Below are 20,586 nucleotides of genomic sequence, written 5' to 3' on the forward strand. Positions count from 1 at the left end.
CTACTGCTGGTCCCAAATCCAACCTCCGCAGTTTTGGTGAGAGGGCATTCTCCAGGGCTGTCCCCAGGCTCTGGAACTCACTCCCCCCCATCCATCCGTGACTCTGAATGCATAACCATCTTTCAATCCTGCCTCAAACCCACCTGTTCTCCCTGGCCTTTACATAACCTCCACATCATTGACAATTCGTGGAGATTCTCAGGATTTGATTTGACCCCTGTTTAATTCACTGGATGGATAACCACCCCCTGCCCCATTTGTGTTATACCATTTAGAAAATGTAACCCACATTACCTTTGACCCCCAGCCACTGCGTCAGGATAGATCACCAATTATGCTATGATTATATGTGAAAGGCCTATATTCAAAGGTGATTTTTCTCCTCTATATGTTACTGATGAGTGAATTCATCTGACATAATCCTCATTAACAAGAACATTTTATATCATAATGAAAGTTTAGAATACCAGAAGAAACTACTGAATATCCACAATGATTAATCATAACATTACAAACAAATATTTGTTTTCGAAGGTTATAAAACATCACGGCATGGTCAATTAAGTTTATGATTAGATTTCGCTTTATTTTACAATATAGCATTACACCAGACAGATTAGGCTACAATTAGGAAAAGGCTATGCGCGTATGAGGGACTTTTATTTTGACGATTTCAGACGACATTTTCCATATTATGCTGCTTAATTCCGCAAGCTCCACGGAACTTGCCCAAGAGCAGTGGTGAACCACAGAGAAGGACTATTTTGTTTGAATCAAAGCGTAGCTAGGGAAGAGGGTTGTACCCTCTTTGGATGAACTCAACCGACTCATAACGCACCACCTCCAGCAAGCGTGTTTCGCTCAATAGAAGTTGAGAGCAGAGAGGGAAAATTAATATCTGTATCCTGTCAAAGCGTTCGTTTTGTAAAATGAGATGTATGTAGCAAAATGGACACAACGATTGCATGCATGGCACTAGTCGAAAAAAAAACATGCGTCTTCATAGAAGGTTCTTCAAAAACATCCTTACAAAAGAGTTATCTGGCCGTAACTTACCAAACGTTAGTTCACTTACCTGCCTGCAACCTCCTGTCTCAGAGTATTGATGTCTCTATCCAGTCTTGCTCTGAGGTTTACATACTCCAGCACAGTAGATGGCGGTAACATAAGTGTCTTTGTCGATAATTTAAATGAAGAAGAAAATAATCGTTGCCAGCGACGCAGAACAACACTCGGTGGTGGGGGATAGAGCGCGCTGTCATCCCGATCCACACTGCTGTTGGTTGGAGTCTGGAACTGGTGGGGCGTCGTGGAACCTACTGTACTCTGCAGAGAGGATTCGGAACGCGAGGAAAGCAAGATCCAATGCTGAAATGATTGATGACTCTGAAAAGCCAACACAGCCAATCATTCATGCCAACATTGAATGATCTAAGATCCATTCTACACCCGGTAAAACGCTTGGCACCAGATCTCTGTCGTTCGTTGTAACAAGTAGCCAGCGCATCCAATTGCAAGAAGTAGCTAGCCAGCTAGATTGCTAATCGATAAACCCAACAAGGCACTTGGTTTCACTGTCTGCTTCGCATCATATTGATAATTCGCGGTATGACTTGTGATCGTCTGATAGTTTGATGGGGCTCTTAAGGATTATGATGCCACCCAAGTTTCAGCTTTTGGCTGTTTTGGCTTTTGGAGTGGCGATGCTCTTCGTTGAGAACCAAATCCAGGTATTGGAGGACTCAAGAGCTAAATTGGGTAAGCGAAGCTTTTTTCAAAAGCACATTTCCTTTGGTTGCGTCTCCGACATTGGTCAGTGTTTTGTTTTCAAATAACTTGTAACATTGTTTTCGTGGACATATAAAAAACGACACAGCCAAAGGATTAGGCTAGAGTGTTTGTCCTATCTCCCGACTAGAGCTTTTCTCGAATGAACCCTGTGGAAGTGGGACTAGCTAGATGGCAGCTGGAATGATAATGTGTACTAGCAAACTGCCATGCGTATCTATCTATCTATCTTGATATAGTTTCACGGTAGCTGCTAATGTCATAGTAACTATAATCGGATGACAGCTAGGTATATGCATGTTTCCCCCACCTTGATAAGAATGAGCTTCAGGTCTGCATCATGCTGTTTAGTATTTCTAGGAGTAGTATCAGACACAGAAGTGACACACTAGCCCATGAGAAGTCTCTAGACATTGCTTATCATTTGACAGTGGATGCATAACTACTCTCCCAAAGCATCCACTGTCCCACTCTCTCTTGAATTCTCTCAACACCAAGGTGTCAGGTTTGTTTAATCCTAAATTGGCCCAGAGGCCCTACCCCCAATGACTTCGAGTTGTGGTGGATCAGGGAGTATTGGACCGGTCAGATGTAAGCAATGGTGAAAGTTCCACCAAGCCTAGTAGAGGGCAAGATGGAGCTAATACACCTATCAAGTCATCTCAGCTCTCCACATGTGCACAGGGGCTAAGCGTTGATTTGGGACTGAGAAGACCCTTTCTCCAAAATTCCAGGACTATCTACTATCGTCCAATATCGTCTGATTATGGTATCCTGGCCCTGGCAAATTTCCTCACAGCAAGTTAGGCTAATATATTTTATTTTTGGTTTTGAACCAACCAACCAACCAGAGTGAGGGATTTGTTTAGGCCTAGCCTACACATGTAAGATCTCAAAGGAATAGTGAACAAACAAGAACATTATTTTTTACTCCATGTTCAGCATACAGTCATATACTTGCTCTATCGGATTATGTAAGAGAGAGAAATCTTAAACCTAATAAGACTGAGGCTATTTTATCTGATTTGATTAAATTTGACTTTTCTTGGGGTTGATCAATGAGCACTGCGGTTTACTCTCTGACAGATGAATGACATTCGTGGGGTGGGGGGGGGGGGGGGGGGGGTGGTGAGTGATTGACTGACTGACTGACAGAAGACTCACTGCAATAGCCCCGTTCTTTTTAGCCTGATTCTCTGCTTAGTCTTATCGCAAAGCTGAGCTATTGTCATGAATGATGGAAATTACCAACTAAATACCCTCTATTTTCTTGGTGCAAAGACAAAGCTACATTCCTTGGTGGATTTTAGATGATTTTGTATTTCATATTCAAAACAAGCCATAGCCTTCACTTTAACTTGCTACTCACAACTTCACAACTACAATATGTTTAGCCCAAAATAATAGGGTGGCTCTGGTGCTCCTTCTCTAAGCTTGGGTATGGTGATTGATTCAGTTTTGTGCCACCAGGAGTGTCTATTATTGATTGCTTCTCTCCACATTTAGCTGTTGGCAAAGTCAAAAGGGAAAACAAAACTCAAAAGGAATTGACAACCAATTCAAGTAGGCCTATGACAGGGACAGTATACTTTTATACTGGTTATGAGGGAAGCTGTATGAATATGCCATGTCACACTAATGCTGCATTTCCTGGAGGGATTCTTTTGATCATCATCTCTGCCATCTGATTGGGGATTTACATTTATAGAGACATCCACATATGTTGGTCATTTAGGTGGTTTTGCCTTGATCAAGCCCTTCAACATGCATGTTTCCACTCCCTGTAAACCATCTTCCACAGGAGTAAGTTTGTGCAAGTTTATGATTGGCAGCCTATCCATAATGGCATTGGTTAGCTGGATGATGAATGGAGATCTCTCAACATTTGATTTATACAGCTGCGCAGGATTGTCCTCCCTTTATGTTTCTCTATTAATCTTTTCCCAGGAGGCTAGCCTTTGTGTTAATTAGACAGCACTTTGATAAATGATCTGGTGAGGGTTGCCAGACTGGTGAGACCACACACTACTAGGCGACTACTGAAACAATTTCTCTCTGCTACAGTGGGCAGTTGCCACCCCAAGATGATAAGTTGTGAGGACCACAGATTTAGTCACTGGGGCTAATAGTCACAGCATAGGCTAATAGTCAGCACTTGGGTCTAATTTTTGTTGTAGGGTTTAATGTGACTAGATTACTCTTGTTACATAAAGTTTCCAACATTTCTAAGGAGAGTTATATGATTCCTTTTGGTTAGTCAATGCATACATGCAATGGCAAACATGGAGATGACAGAAACAGACCTCTGCTGAGCTATCCATTACTCCTTATTCATGTCACGTCACATTGTCCACTCCCAGTCTCAGACTAACGTGTGCTGCTGCCTGTTCATATGGCCCTGAATGCCCTGGTCACAGATCCATGCACACATTCAGAACCCCCCAATCTCTGTGCGTCTCCATTTTGCTTGAGCACATTATTACTGTGACCGATTTTGTAGAATGGTCACTGAGTGGTAAAGAATTAAGGATAATTTGTCTTGCCACTTTACCCGACTGTATATACTTCTTACCAGGGGCAATGCATTCATAATGAAATGACCACATTTAATATAGCCTAACGTAAAGGTTTTATTTTGGCTTCCTGTGAAAATGCATCTCACTGTCTCTAGTATCTAGTCAGTCTTCAGATATAAACTGCTTCTGTAGATTTTGGTGCTAGCTGTAGTTTGTAGTAACCTGTTTTTTTTTTGTCAAATTGTCCCTATGCTCATCATCCCGTTGACTACCACACTCTCTTGTTGACCGATCACAATAAGTCCAGTGCATGATCTGGTCTCTTGACTGGGTTTTTCTATGTTTTACCTCTGATTTCTGTTCCCTCTATTACAGCAGGTCATATGGATAAAACAAACCCGTGATTCGGTGCACAACAACAAACTGTTTGTGCTACAACATGGCCCAGGACAGCTGTATTGATCGAGAGGAGAAGGACCTGATCTCAGTGATAAGGGCTGTGAGCAGGAGATCTCAGAGATAATGTGGCCGCCTCCTCTTTCACTAGCTGACACTGATAGTTTCTTCGGTATTGGTGTGGACATTAACAGCTGAAACTTTGCTGAGCTTTGGAGTTTGGCATTTGTTATTTTCATAAAGACTAAGAATCAAAACGTTTGATGCTGACTGACCTCCACCATATGTGGTGCATGGCATTTTTTTGCATGTCACAGACTAGCCTACAGGTTACCACAGGCTCCCTGATAGTGGGAATAGCAAGTTGTGGTTCATGTCATGTCATGTAGCCTCACACTGGAAGATTATTGTTTGTTTAGTATGGTCTTACCCACCCAGCGGTGGCTAAATCAGCAGTGTTGCTCCACATTTAGTAGTTTTATTATTGTTTGGGTAGAGTTATTAATAATAATAAAAATATTATTAGACTATTATGTAAACAGGTGTTACCTCAACATTTTTGGGGTAGAGGATACTCTGAAAGGCAAAGGTCAAGTGGTCCACATAGAGGATGCTGATCGGTGTTATTTTCTGAAAACACATAGTGATGGTGGACATTTGTTGGGCTCACATGGCAGCCTGATCATCTTAAAAGCCCATTTCCCTAAGGCATTGCATGCATATCTCCGCAACTGCTGTTTTTCTGGTAAGGATTAGTATTAAATTACATTTGACTGAAAATTAACACACTCCCTGTTGAAGTCCAAATGATTCCAATCCCCCTCCACTGTTTTACATCCTAGCTAGGTCTGAGTCTTGTCTCATTCCTGTTCATGAAGTGATGTTTTTCTTGCCAATGCTCACCAGGCTTATTTTAGCCACAGCAATTTTGCTTTTGGCACCTGTTGTTTTGAATGAATGAATGAAAACTTTATTGCCCTACGGTCTTGCACACAAGAGCACAACATTAAACAAACATGTATCAACGCTAAAGTAGACCATCATCATCATAATCATCATCAACTCATGGGCTTACTGTGGACTACATAAAGTGCATTGTGCTACTGCATATAAAGTGTATGTGGCAGTCCATTGATCAGCCTCTGTTGTTGTTGAGGAGGTGTATGCTCCTCAGTAGAAAGGAGGCATCAGGAATCTAGTTAAGCTCGTAGGAGAATGTACTCTGTGAACAGTGACTGGGATGGGTGGTCTAGTATTTTCAGGGCAAGGTATATGGTGTACTGCTCGGTCAGTTGTAGGATGTTCCTGTGATTTTGCAGCCTGTTCTGGTTACTTTGCCTTGATGAGATTTGGGAGAAGACATGCCCCACTTCCTCAGAGGATATGGAGATTGATGCACCCTCACTTCTCTGATCCATGCTGATAGGGAAGGGCTCCCATGTCAGTCTTGAACCAGGCATAGAAGCGGTTCAGTTTGTTCGCATACTCAGCCGTCTAGACAGGGTTGTTTCTTTTGAAGGTTCTGGCCAATCATTGTTTTTATTCTGGGCCACGCCTCCCGTGACTTCAGCTGCCGCTCTACTTTGCATTTGTAGTCTGTCTTTGCCTGTGTCGTTTTTGATCCAGGGCTGCCCAAGTGTTTGTTGTCCCAGCTGGAGTAGCGCCTTTCTCCCATAGGTGAGGAAGGGCTCAGCGATCGCCAACAGTAGTCCCAAATAAAAAATAACTCCAGCCATTGTGAGTCATGAGAAGCAGATTTCTTCCACAAGAGACAAAAAAAACACTTGAACATTAAACAAATAAACAAACAAACGGAGATTTTGTCCTTGTTAACTGCACAGGCCAGGGCTCAGAACCAATGCTTCACATTTTTTCAATGAGTGAAAGTGATGCCATCCTGCCAATGGGAAAGAAAATCTGCTTAGGGAGACAACAAATCAAATGTGTCTGTGACAGCTGCTACATGATTTATGGGGTTGTGACAGGGCTGGTCTGACCTATATATCTCTCATTCTGCCCTTTCACTCAATAAGACAGCATGTGAATAGGCTATACCATATTATCAATGTATGTCAGTGCAAAGACTGGCTCTCCAACGTATCTTGGAATTGGTGGTGTTCTTTAAGAAATACAGTGCCCTGCGTAAATAATGGGACAGTGAAGCAATTTTGTCTTCTTTTGCCTCTACACTCCAAAAATTTGGATTTGACATACTGTGAGGCTAAAGTAGAGATTCTCAGCTTGTATTTGTGTACATATTGGTTTCACCATTCAGAAATTACAAAATGTTTTATGCATAGTCCCCAAAGTAGAAAAACTCCCTAGTTGCTATTGCAGTATGTTTTGGATCATTGTCTTACTGCATGATGAAGCGCCATCCAATGAATTTGGAGGCATTTGCTTGCACTCGAGCAGACACAGTGTTTCTGAACACTTAAGCAGTTACAATCATCAATTATGACAAATTGACAAGTTCTAGTGGCAGCTGTACATGCTCAAACTCCTCCTGCACCATGTTTTACACCATGTTTCATTTACAGCATACCACCATGTCAAGCCAATTGTCCCATTACTACTAGGGTACCCCTAAAATAGGGGGACTATGCATAAAAAGTGTCATCATTTCTGAATGGTGAAACCAATATGTACACAACTTTTCAAGTGTAGAGCCAAAAGAAGAAAAAATGTGTCATTGTACCATTACTTGCGTGAGGCACTGGATGTCCTAATCCTAACTTGAGGTCCATGCGCCTATAGCCTGACACCAGTACATGATTCAATGGGGATTCTGGATGACTGCAGTCACTGCACATTAATATATACTCTCAGGTGAGAATCCACTGTCATTATATTCAGTTATAATCATAAGGCCAGGCTCTATCAGGTAACCTGGAGCAAATTCCCAGATGCATTTGTGGAGCAACTGGAACCAGTGTTTTGAAAGACTTCAATGATGGTTTCTGGAAGTGTCAGCAGGGCTGTAGTCAGCAGCAATACTTTTCATGTGTATTAGCCAGAGACACACAGTCTTTAGTCAGAAGCCTCAGAGCATATTCTGTATGCCACAGTTGTTTTGAGACAAGACAGCATAATTAATTAGTAACCTGGCTTGTTGTGAATGTGATATGATCTGAAGAAGTATGTGGCTTGAATTTAGTAGGTCTATTAATCATCATTATTTCAACACGATTTGTCCTATTTCACTTGCAAATGCCTTGGCCTGTGATTCACACTGTTCCGTATGCTGCAGAGATTTAAATGAAATTAAATACTTTTAACTGCAGTGCCATGTAATGATAAATTATTCAGAGGTAATTCTATGGGGATGCTGATCAAAGTAAACTCAAACCCTGAGAATGGAATAAAGTAACACTGGTCTTGCATGCAGAGGTATTCTATTAGACCCTAGTGTGAAGTCTGCATGAAATGTTATATGCTTACAGTAAATGCCACTCAGTTGAACTGTGGGCCTAGATCTATTCAATCACACACAGACTCTGTGGCCCAGTGGCAATTTGCTTGAGCAAATAGTGCTGAGCAGAACAAAAAATACTTTTATTTTACCTTGTCTTTAACAATGTTTTTGAGAAAATGCTGGTTGCAGTATTCAAAACTCCCAATGGATGATGTCTCATTGGATCTATTTGATACATTTACGGTTAACATGACTGACACTTTCTGGCACTTTTTTTCACATGCAAATTGGAGCCCTAAGTCTGTCCTTGTCTTATCACTCTGATGGTAGTAGGAAAGGATTAAATGATGATGTTCTCCCAGGGCTGCAGTTCACATTTTACTTTCTCTGCATTGTGGTGTTTAATCTGCTCTCTCATCAGACATCTATCTCTCACAGCATGATTAAGCCTCTTATAGTAGCTGAGGCATGTTATTATCTGCACTGGGAAATGAAAAAATGCTCACAACATTTCCATTCATCTTTTACGGCTGAAATTGCTTGGCTCTGTACTGAACTGTACTCTAACCAGCCTAAGCTAAATGTTGTGAATATGTTGTCTCTTTCTTCATAAGTTGAATTGAGACACTTGATATTGGGCTAAGTTAAAAAATAATAATAATAATAATTTTATATATATATATATATATATATATATATATATATAGTAGAACTTTAATTTCAAGACTCCTCTTCACATTCCTCGAAAGCCTGGAGAGTTCTAGTTTTAAGATCTTTCTGGGCTGAAAGTGGAAGGAAAACTGAGGTTAAAGAGTGAGCTGTGTCATCAGAATCAAAATGCTGATAAATAGTGCTAATAGTTATTAGCCTACCTAGTAGCTAGATTCAGTCATAAGTGAAGCCTGAACCATCAGAGTAGGCTATAATTAGTGCTGAGAGTGAGTGAAAGAGTTGCCTTTCTGGGTAACAGAACCTTAATTTTCAGGAAGAGAATCCTCATAAGAGAAAGGCTCCAGTTGATAATCCGATACAAGGCTAACCTGGGATGGCCTGGAGCCACCTTGGGGAGGGTACAGAATGTAATGTCTACATTCTGTACCCTAAAACCAAAAGAAAGAATAATGCTTCACTGTCCCATTACTTACACAGGGCACTGTGTATACTATATATGATCAGATAGTATTGTCCTGTCACTCATCCCAAGTTGCACCTGCTGGCATGATGGGTGAAACAACAATCAGACTACTGGTCCAAAACGAAAACACCTCTTGCTTTGTGCACTAGCCCGTATTTGATCATCTTTGACGTCCACATAAATCTAGGCTAGCTCCCTTCTGCCCTGCACAGTATCCTGAAAGACAAAGACATATAGAGAACTGGTGAAAATTCTGCCTCGCTTGCAGAATTTCTTAAATCTGTTCAGTCAGTACATTCTGTACCCTCCCCGAGGTGGCTCCAGGCTATCCCAGGTGAGCCTTGTATCAGATTATCAACTGGAAACTTTCTCTTTTGAGGATTCTCTCCCCTAAAATTACAGGTTTTTTTTTTTTTTACCCAGAAAGGCAACTATTTCACTCTATCCATGCAGCACTAATTATAGCCTACTCAGATGGCTCAGACTTCACTAATGACAGATGTCATTTCAAATCTTTGCTATAGGCTACAGTGACTGAACAGCTGAAGTGCTGTGTTTGTAGCACTATTTGAAGTGTGAATGATACTCCTCTCATGGACTTAGTAGTGTGCTATAGCTTCTTCCATCCACTAATGACTGATGAATCAATCAAGCGCACGCACACACACACAGCAAATCATTTAGACCTAGAGGAGAATGCAACATTTTGTATAACATGAATGTGCTGAGGTGTCTCATTGTCAGACCCCATACACTTTTACCTTCTTACCTTCATGTTATAGCCAACGAGTCTCTAGCTGAACAAATCACATGTCAACTGCCCACTGCAGACATCTAAACATACAGTATGTCTTTGTGACATTTACACTGTGTTAGTTTGAAAACCTTTTCCATGACACTCCTGGCCATACTCTCTGCTTTTCTCTGCCATTGATGGACGCCTTCTTTCTACCTCCCTCAAAGCAGACAAAACTCACTGTAGTCTTATCATTTGAAATTGTGAGACAAACTTTACCAGAGGTTTACTGTCATCTAAGCTCTGTGGTCCAGCCTCTCCGTTAATGTGGGGTATGAGATATCCATCCATGCACGGGTAGTGTTCTACTTCAAGTACTGTCTTAAAGTACTGAGAAATCTAGTTTTTTATTTCACCCCATTGTCTGCCATTATGTCAGGTTGTTTCCCTCATGTTTACAGTATGTGCATCATTGCACATTTTTATTTCCAGCATTCAAGAATTAAGACCTTCAGAAGGTCATTAACAAAATAGCTATTGCCCCATGGTGTATTTTTAGGGAGCTAATGAATTAGTCATGATATGCCCTGGAAAGCAATGTGAAGAATGCCACTGGAACTGCGTTATGATTCATTATAATTCCTTGGCCACACTAGGCAAGCTTTACAGCAGTGGTCTTTTTTTCTGTGGAAAAGCCGAAGCCTTTTCTTGTGAAGAATGGAAGACAAATGGTTTCAAGATTATGCTCTGTTGTTTGATTTACTTTTCTAGCCTGTATCTCTCTGTAGATACTGTATGTGGTAATGTATTGTTGGTGCAAAGCAAATGTCAATTAGCTAACCTAAGCGTTAGCTCATCACATTTCATCTGGCTTTATATACACAAACAAATACCTATCTACTTTTAATGCAGCTAGTTATAAAAGCACTTATCCAAAGGCTGCATTGTGAGAGACAGAGAAAAAAGGGTTCTAAAAGCAACCCTTGTCCTGGGTGATGAAACAGTTAGAGAGGCTCAGTTCAAGGGGACAGGAAACAAATCTGACCTTCTGAAAAAGACAATCTGGCCCTGGAGAGAAAATAGCCACTGCAGTAGGGAGGTGACTTTGCTAAGCTATTCCCTGTTAGTAAACTTCTCACTGAATTCAGAAGTCTCTCACTGTTTTGATTCCTGGCCTTGTATCAGATATAGGTGGAATCTAATTCAGTAGAGGGCAGCTCTTCTGAATGGCTAAACAGGTGATTTGAGTGAAGCCAAAATATTTTAGCTATTCAATCCAACAACAAATATTGTATTAGAAGCAGTGAAGCATGTCAAAAAGATTAGCACAATTGTACAGTAGGCCAGTGTTTAAAAGGTTCATACTGTCATAGCAACGGTGATCTACCTCAATGCTGCTGCTGCGGCAGACATGAGTTGTGAAGACGTGTGAAGTGCTGCCAAAAGCCACCACAAGGTGGTGTTGAGCTGTGAAGGATGTTTGAAAAGATCCATCCTTCTACAGGTATAAATGACTGACGCTGCTGACATTATTGGTGTTCCCTCCAAATAATCCCTAAAATAAAAATTAGTTAATCCCAAACTAACGCTCAATTACTTGGAATGCTTTCAAATAATACTGTCAAATAAAATGTTGTTTTAAAAGAATGCTATACTGTAAAATGTGCTATTTTTGCAGTAATAACTGTGACAACGGTCGCAATTACAGGGTCAGTTCAATATATGTTGTATACTCAAGCTCCACGAATGAAATAACACCAACTAAAAATGCTTCACTGTATTGGGTAACAATAGAAGATTTTTTAGGAAGGTACCCAGACATACAGGTGGAGTTTGCTGTCAGGATTGTTGTAATTTTGTTTACTACAGCCCACAGACGGCAATGTTTGTAAACACTGAAAGGAGTCTATTACACATTGCAAGCCCGTCCATTATAATTGCTTGATGTTGCCCCCTGATAGTTTCAACTCATGCCTTTTATTTGATATGAATATCAGAAAGATCCCAATGGCGATCTAATAATGTATTATTCCCTCCCTCTCTCTTCAAATGGAATGGTACAGTATACAACCTATTTTTCTGTCCTGAGGTGAGTTGGAGGAAACTTTTGTGATGAGATGCCAATTTCCACAATAATAGACAAAAGCCATGGTTGGGTAGCTTTAGCTTTATTCATGCATAATTCATGACTGGAAGCCAAATAGACTGAGCTTGGTAGAAATGTGGCTTATAGACTAGGGGAGGAATGACATTTCAGATAGAGTGGGCCTAAATTTGATGATCTTAGTTGACTGAATTTGCTTTGAAATGTATAGACTTGATTTGTGATGGCACTTTTAAGAGAACATGCTTTTTGGTAGGGCGTTTTGGGGCAGTTGTTTTTTTCTTTCTGGTATTTGTTTCAGTAACTTAGAAAACTAGGCTAGATGGAATGGACAAGCACCATGTCTATTTTGGTAAGTTTGTGCTGAGTTTTCCTCATCAGCATTGCTACTCCAACCTCCCGGACTGCTGGTGTGACATGATCAACCCCCATGATCAGTGGACCGTAGGAGAGACGGCCTAGTGACTTTGAGTGCCTGAGGATGCCTCAGCCAATACGGGGCAGCTCAAGACTCTTTGTGACCGAGTTTATTCTGCCTTGATTTTCATTTTTTATGGCCATAAAATGTCACCATCCTTGTCATTAAGAGCAACTTGCATAGTATGCTTCAATCTGTACCTCCATGAAGGTGAAAACATGCATGCATGCGAAATTCTGACAGAAATAATCTAATCTACTGTCATCTACAGATACAGTGCATCTGTGGATAAGGAGACTGTTTTAAATGTAACTTCATATTAGGTAGGGAAAATAAAATTCAGTAGGAAGATATCAATGATAAGTGTCTGTTTGGCTGGTTCAGAACACAAGATGTGGTTAGCTAAGGGTTGTGCAATCTTTATACTGGAATGTTCAGTCAATCATTGGCAGTGACTAACAAGCATTTAGGATTCACTCCAGGAGAATGAGAGAGATGGAAATCTAATTTGTCCTGTTCTGGAAATAATGATGACTGAATGTGTAATGATTACATATTATACACTGGTATCCACAGTTAATTGTTGTCCTTCACTGGGGTTAAGAGGTTATTCCTCTTCTAGAGCATCTAGTGCCCACATATGATGATGTGTAACACTGGTTTTAGTGCCAGATCAGACATCAGAAAATCAATAGGCCAATTAGAATGGGGGTTGTCAGTGGGTCAGGTTGAGAGAACTAGATTGGTCCCTGGCCAATTCTGCTGGACACATTGACATGGTGTTGTGCTGTGGGATCTGCAGTGGCCACAGTGGGTTAGGACCTTGATCCGGAGCTCCCCACTGATTGACTGAGTATGGCAGTTTAGCCGGGTGACAGACACACAGCGTGGACTTGGCTGATGATTTTTCTTACCAGCCATCCTCTCAGAATGATGGAATCAACGTTCTTGAGAATGGCTGTGGACATTCTCTGTGATTTATCTGTAAAGTGTACAGGCAAAATTATTTACACACAGGCTGTGTTGTATTTGGACGATTCCATGTGCTAACTTTAAGGGACACAGAGTAGCCGTTCGGAGGCTCTTTTCTTTCCTTTGCCGACTTACTTGAGTTATGAATGAGCTGCGATTGATGGAGAAGTGGTGATAAACAAACAGAGTAGGTGGCCGAGGGGGATTCCTGGGGAGAGCTAAATGCCAGATCTCTAATTAGTCCCCAAGGATGCTGATGGTTGGCTGAGACCTAGGAAAGCCACATGTCTCAATTTCCAGCATCGAAAACATCTCCATTGATCTCTCAATCCGTTTTTTATTTTTTTTTATTCCAGCGGATCGCATGGACACACATCCACTCAAACTCATGATAACCACATACTCCACAATACATTCTCAGCCAATGCTTTCATTACACTCTCAAATGGGTTAGGATTGGAACATTATGAGAGATTAGGAGGTTTATCACATTTGACGGGGGTTGAATACTAGCCTTAATGTCATGCTCGCCATTGCTGCTTATCTTATTCCTTTTGGATTTATGAAATGACAGATTTATATCCCTGCCCCAGTAATGGGAGGTGAAACACTGGTGATATCCCTTTCAATTGGAATAACTGCAGTGCTATGATAAATTATATTCTAACCCTGAGAGAAATTAAAAAGCTTTCTAGTTATATTCAGTAGTAGAATGGTGTGGTGTGGTCATTGGAACCATCCGAATTGGGATTCTTACCCACTTTCCCAGATATAGTATTTTTTATTATTATAGTCCATCTCTGGACCTTAGAGTTATCTATTGTGAATGCCCTTTGAGGGACAGTGGTCATCTCACACTAGCTGCCACCTGTTACCCAGCTGCCTTCAGACTGCAACTGTACGCACTCATGAGGTTGCTACATCCGAGCCAACAAATGAAAGTTTATAATGCAAGTGCACAGGAGAAGAGTAACATTGAAGTAATCCAGGTGACAGTGACACATTCAATAACGTCCTGCATAATAGTGCATCCCCCTCCCGTTCTCTCACGCTTGCTTATTGTAATAGAAAAGATTACCCTCCCCCATCAACATTAAATCAGCCTTAACTTTGACTGAAGTCTGGAAATAGAGCCATGCCAAAAGTGAGGTTTGTTTGATACAGTTGAGAACAACTAGTAGGCTAAACCTTGATTTTCGTTAAAACATGGAGCAAATAAAATAATGTAATCTTGTTTTGTCCACACATTTTTTATCATAATGCCATTGCCATTCATCTTCTATGAACTAATGGAATTTGTTAAATGAAGAACATTACTGTTCTAGGGGAGGTGTGGGATCATTTGAATTGTATTTCTCCAGTGGCTAGATAAATTGTCATGCTTTTGTTTGTTATTGGCAAACGATTTGAGCTTGTTGTATGCACAAGTTGCTATGAGTGGGGGAAGGTGTCTAAAAGTTGTGAGGGGGGTGTTGCATATCACATACTGTATGGGGTGAGAGAGCAGCGTAATGCGAGATGGACATGGAGTAAGGTGAACACCTTGCATTTTGACTATTTGTCCTGATACGGACAATGACAGAAGTTGTTGTCGTCGTCGTTGTCCCCGCCCCCCTGTATGTACCCAGAGAAAATGTAGCCTGTCACCTGTTAAACAATGAATTCAAGTGATAAAGCAAAGAAAGTGTCTGGAAATGTTTTTCTTTGGTTTTACTGCAAAGCAGTTTAGTGCAAATCCAGCACATGCAATGCAGTTTCCACACCATCCCTCGTGTGAAGAATAGTGATGGCTCATCATGTTAAGGGTATGTTTGTCACCGGCAGGGACTGGGGAGTTTGTCAGGATCAAGAGAAAATTATGAAATTTGCTGAGTTGGTAGTGACAGCCTAATCCACACAGTGTGTAATTGATTCATATGCAAACCAGAGATTATAAAAACTAAATATATTAATTCCAAAATCACATGAACTATTATCCTTGCACTCAGATGGACTCAATTGAACTTGTTCAGTGACTTGAAGACATTTTTGCATTTGAGCAAATTTTGTGTCAGGGTCAAGGGTCTGAATACTTATGTAAATTAGGTATTTCTGTATTTACATTTATACACACACAATACATTTGCTAAAAACTCAAAAACATGTTTTTTCAGTTTGTCATTTTGGGGTATTGTGTGTGGATTGATGGCAAACATTTTAAATCCATTTAGTCTATAACACAACAAAATGTGGAAAAAGTGAAAGGGTCTGAATACTTTCTGAAGCCTGTGTGTGTGTGTGTGTGTGTGTGTGTGTGTGTGTGTGTGTGTGTGTGTGTATATTGCCCCCCATAAATCGGCATCGATATAGATGAGATGATTTTTTGAATATTTCATTTGAGTTTTTATCTTTTTACAGGGACTCATGGACAGTTCCTAAAACTTATTTAGTTATAGACTAAGAATCACCAAATACATATATCTATTTGTGATACTTTTACCGAAAATGATTAATTAGAAAATAGTGATTACCTCCTATGATCATTTTCATGGGACTTAACAGAGGAATCCTGTTTTAAAACATGGGATTAAACACTGAATTTTAAACCATCATTAGTTTATAGACAACACTTGTGTGAACATACCCATCAGTATTACATTTCAAATATATGTACTTTAATTTTTTCCACTCTTGAACAAACCGTATACGTCAATTGTCCGTAAACAAAATTGCATTCCCCTGTATAAGTGGGTTGGTCTATATTTGAGGTGACATGAATTGTGCTGAGTGCAGGTCATGCTGAGGGAGGACACTGAGGCAGGTGGCTAGACATGGAAAACAGGTGGCACCCCTCTCTGTGGCGCTAGATATGGGACAAATGAGGCCCTTTCATTTACATTTACATTTTAGACATTTGGCAGATGTCTTTATCCTTCATCCAACAAGTACATTTGTCTAAAGTAAGTGAATCATCTATATATCAGTCATCATAAGAAAAACAAATCTATGCTAGAACCAGGGGCCATTGGCAGTCAAAATGCTAAAAGAAGGAAGATGCTACTCTTCAGTCTACGGCGGAAGAGGTAGTGACTCTGACAGCAGTGGGAAGTTCGTTCCACCACCAGGGCGCCAGGACAGTGAAAAGCCATGACCGAATAGCGAGACCGCTGTATCCACGTAGAGTCGGCGGTGCCAGGCGGCCAGCCGAGGTGGAAGAGCGGAGTGATCGGGCAGGGGTTTGGGGATGACCATTGCTTGCAAGTAGGGAGGGGCTGTTCTCTTTGCTGCCCGGTAGGCGAGCACCAGGGCCTTTCTCTGACTGTGGATCAAATGTATGTTGCTGCCATCTTGGATTTGTCTGGTGTATGTCCACAGCAACTCTGCTCCAGGAACAGTAACTTAATGAGAGGAACTATTTCTCACAAGTGGAATTCCTTGAAAGGGAAGTAATGTTCCTGGACGTCCAAAAATGCAGTTTGGTTAGTCTTTAGGGTTAAGTGTTTCCATTAACAGCTCTGTACTGAATCAACGGCAGTCTGTTCTTAAGTCACTAAGCCAGTCAGAAGGAGTATGTTAGTGTAATGTATTCACTTGCCTGCCTGTCGCCCCAGAATGCCAAGTGTTTATCCCTCTGTGCCCTGTGGGAGACAGAGGTCAGGTCATTTGGGGGCGCGGAGTGCCTTATCTGAAATCCCCGGAGGCAGAGTTGCTGCGATAACGAGACACGGTTCAGAGGGGGTTGGTGCGGCAACATAAAACTGTTCATGTGGGGGAGCTGTTTGACCTTCATGCTCTGTCTTTCATCTCACTTACAATGCCTGGCCTTGTTTGTCTCCTTAAATTATATACTATAGAAATAAAGAGTCAGTGATAGGTGGCCAGCTCCATTATGGCTGTCATCAGAGATGTTAATGGTTTGTACTTAGGAAAATCGTTTAAAGGTAGCAGTGTAATGCTATGAAGGTGGTGTACAATGCTCTTGGAATGTGCTCTCTTTGGCATTGATTCATGTTTTATTGCTTGTTCATTCAAGATATTTTTGACTATTTCATTTATGTCATTCTAGTATCTGTCATCATCATTGTGTCATGAAGTGGAGTGATTTAGGATTTGGTTGTCATTGGTGTAGTCTTTCTATACAGCTATCCACACCAATGGTCTGTGTGCACAAGATCCTAACTTTTCTGCAATTAACAAGCAAGCAAGACCTAATTTCTTGATTTAGAATTCAGTACCATTAGACTGTGTTTTTCAAATTTCATTTGTTTGGCGTAGCATATAGCTTCAAGAAGAATCTTTGTTTTAAAGATAGCCTACCCTTTGCTGAAAAGGTAGTAAACCAACCACAATATTCCTTAAACTCACAAATGTTTTTTCATTTGCATCAAAGCATACAGTAAGAGTAGGAAGGAGTGGGCATGTGAAATCAAAACAGATTTTAAAGGATTTTCTGAGTCTTTGAAAAAACAGTTTTTTAAGGAAATGGTATGCTGTGTAGAAGGACACGTTTGTGAATTCGATGGGTTTTGAAAAACTTGCTGGCACCAGTGATACCCTCATCAGACTACAATGTAAGAAATGGGGGCAATCATGCAACCGTGAACAAAGCCTCCAAAATGCCAAAATATGTCCTTTTTGACACTGCAAAGCTCCCGGAATCCTAACTTTTTCCGCAGTGTTCTATTCCATTTTCTAGGACTTTTGTGGGTACCACTTATCAGAATTCTTTTTATTTGGCCAAGTATATTTGCACATACAGGAAATTGACTTGGAGAGGTTGGTGCATGGGACATAAAAAACAATATATAAGCAAATATTAACAAAAAATGTACAAAATAGCAAAATATGAACAAAATAATAAATGTGCGTTTCCTACTCGCTTCTCTCCTTATCAATAGATTCTAACAAATGGAATATAACATTGTGGAAAAATGTACAACATCTAAAGACCTGCATCCCTATACTGGGAGCTATGAAGTTATTATACGTAGAAGATACCTTTTACAATTGTTTTTTGGGGGAACCGTTTACAGCGTTTTTTGAGCATGACTGCCATTGTAGCCTGATGAGGATATCGCTGGTTCCGGTAAGTTTCTCCAATCCAAGCAAATTCACAAAAAAGTGTATGTACCCTTATACAACATTGCATTTGCATAAAACATTTATATTTGGTTTAAAAAGGGGCAGCTACAGTATATCAGACTTAGCCACATGTTTATTTTTCCTGAAAGGGCGGCCGCTCCTCTAAATTGGATTTGTATAATTTCTCTGCATTTGTGCTGACGTATGCATGCACTTTTGCTCTCAGTCAATTGTTGTTTCAATCACGGTAGCATATTGCAGGCCTCTTTGAATTAACAGGACTAATTGGCTGAATTCATATTTCACAGGAGGTGACTGGAAACCATGAGAGGGAGTGTGTGGTTGAATAAAAACTGCTTCACAAAATGTTGAGGTACTGGCGCATGGGGCGATCAATTCTTCCATTTAATCAGGCAGAGAGCAAAGTGCTTGTCGTGATATTGGCCTGTCAGACTGACAGGCAGGCAGGTCTCTGCCCTGCCAGGTATAGTGAGATAATGCTTTGCACCCTGGCCCCTGTCCTCATCCATAGCCTCCTTCTGTTGCTGGTGACAGATGCTTGATAAATCAACATGCATCTAATTAAATCAACAGACCTTATTATGTCCAATCAATCAACTCTGGGCACAAGCCTGCTTCTACCTTCCCACATTGCCACCTTTAAGACAGCTCAGTGAGGAGGGCTGTATCACAGCCTCTCCTGGGGCCCTGCATAGCATCCATCTATCACAGCTTTCCTCTCTAGATAATCTGTGTTTGTTCCTCTGTCATGCTCCACAATGTCCCGATATCCCCCTCAAGGCTCTGCAATATCCCCCTCAAGGCTCTGCAGCTGGGTATAGGCCTGTGAATATGAAAATACACTATTCACCACCAGTAGGTTAATATCAGTAGATGTTGCCTTGTAATAGAAGGTTCAGTAACTTACTGTAGGGGAACAAAGACACTCAATTGTCAGCTTCCTGCATTGAGCACACACTGAAATGTGAGTTTATGTTTACAGCAGCTTTTTGCTAAACTGTAACGTCTCGCATCTAACCTAAGGACCTGGAAATGAATTATTTAACATGGCATCCAAGGTGCACTACTGTATCTATCATAATATCCCCCTTTGGGCTAGACAGTTTTGTTTTTTCCTTGCATTTCTATTTGTATTGTTCCTTGAAATTTACTGAGAGAGACATGAAGCAATGTAGGCCTTATTCAAGCATATTCGGTACCAACATTTGGTTGGTACCGAAGTAGTTGCTCACTTAGTGCATCTTTTAGTAGTCGCTCACTTAGTGCATCTCCTCCAGAACTCTGAGCTAAATCAGTAGCTATCAGGATTCTGTCATGAGCATTCCAGAAAAAAAAGAGTGCCCTCTAAGCACGAAAAAGCTTTCTATCAGTAGTGGAATAGCACTATGGCAGCTTGTTAGTTGTGTCTAGACTGAGGTATCGCTGTAGAATAAGCTGTAAGCTCTGTCCGTCAATTCAGAAATGCCTTGATAAGCATTAGGTTCAGGTTTTCCAACCTGGAATCATGAAAGTCAGTCATCCTTTTTAAGCTATCAATTTTCTGTGTCATTCTAGTGCAAGGAGGCACAGATTAATGAATGCCTCATCACAATCCATGTCTAGACACGGCAGCACTCCTCCTCAATACGCCATTGACTAGCATGCTAATGTCCGAACACAACAAGTCATTTGTATCTGCTCGCAGCTTGCTATAATGTTGCATTACTGTTGACAATCTAAAAGACTGTCTGTCTCCTGTTATGGAAAATACATTGATAGAACAAAATGCAATTCTGCACATTCAGTTGTGGGCTCTGCAGTGTTGTGGCTATGGTTCAGATGAATGGAGTTAGTCACGATAGCAACTTCGATACCGCTACCAGCTTAAGTATTACGATTCCAATTCTTAAACGATACCACAGCAACCCAAAAAAATCTGGCAAAGTTAAAAGAACATCCTATTAAAGAACAGAACATGGAAATTCTTTCAAAGATAACTATAAATAAACAGTAAATCCAGCTACAGCTCTGTTCAGTCGTTTGAA

At 40.8% G+C, this 20,586-nt stretch overlaps 1 protein-coding gene across 3 annotated transcripts in view; it reads left to right on the plus strand.

The window, feature by feature from the left end:
• The first annotated feature begins 1,266 nt into the window (after positions 1-1,266).
• LOC310805591 (heparan sulfate 2-O-sulfotransferase 1) overlaps positions 1,267-20,586 on the plus strand; it is a 29,821-nt gene continuing 10,501 nt past the window's right edge. For all 3 annotated transcript variants that reach the window (XM_083671341.1, XM_083671342.1, XM_083671343.1), the window contains exon 1: positions 1,267-1,758. In XM_083671341.1, the coding sequence (XP_083527467.1) occupies positions 1,635-1,758 (124 nt within the window). In that variant the 5' untranslated portion in view covers positions 1,267-1,634. The remainder of the gene's footprint in view (positions 1,759-20,586) is intronic.

Source organism: Argentina silus, assembly GCF_951799395.1.
Source record: "Argentina silus genome assembly, chromosome: 6".
Lineage (NCBI taxonomy): Eukaryota > Metazoa > Chordata > Actinopteri > Argentiniformes > Argentinidae > Argentina > Argentina silus.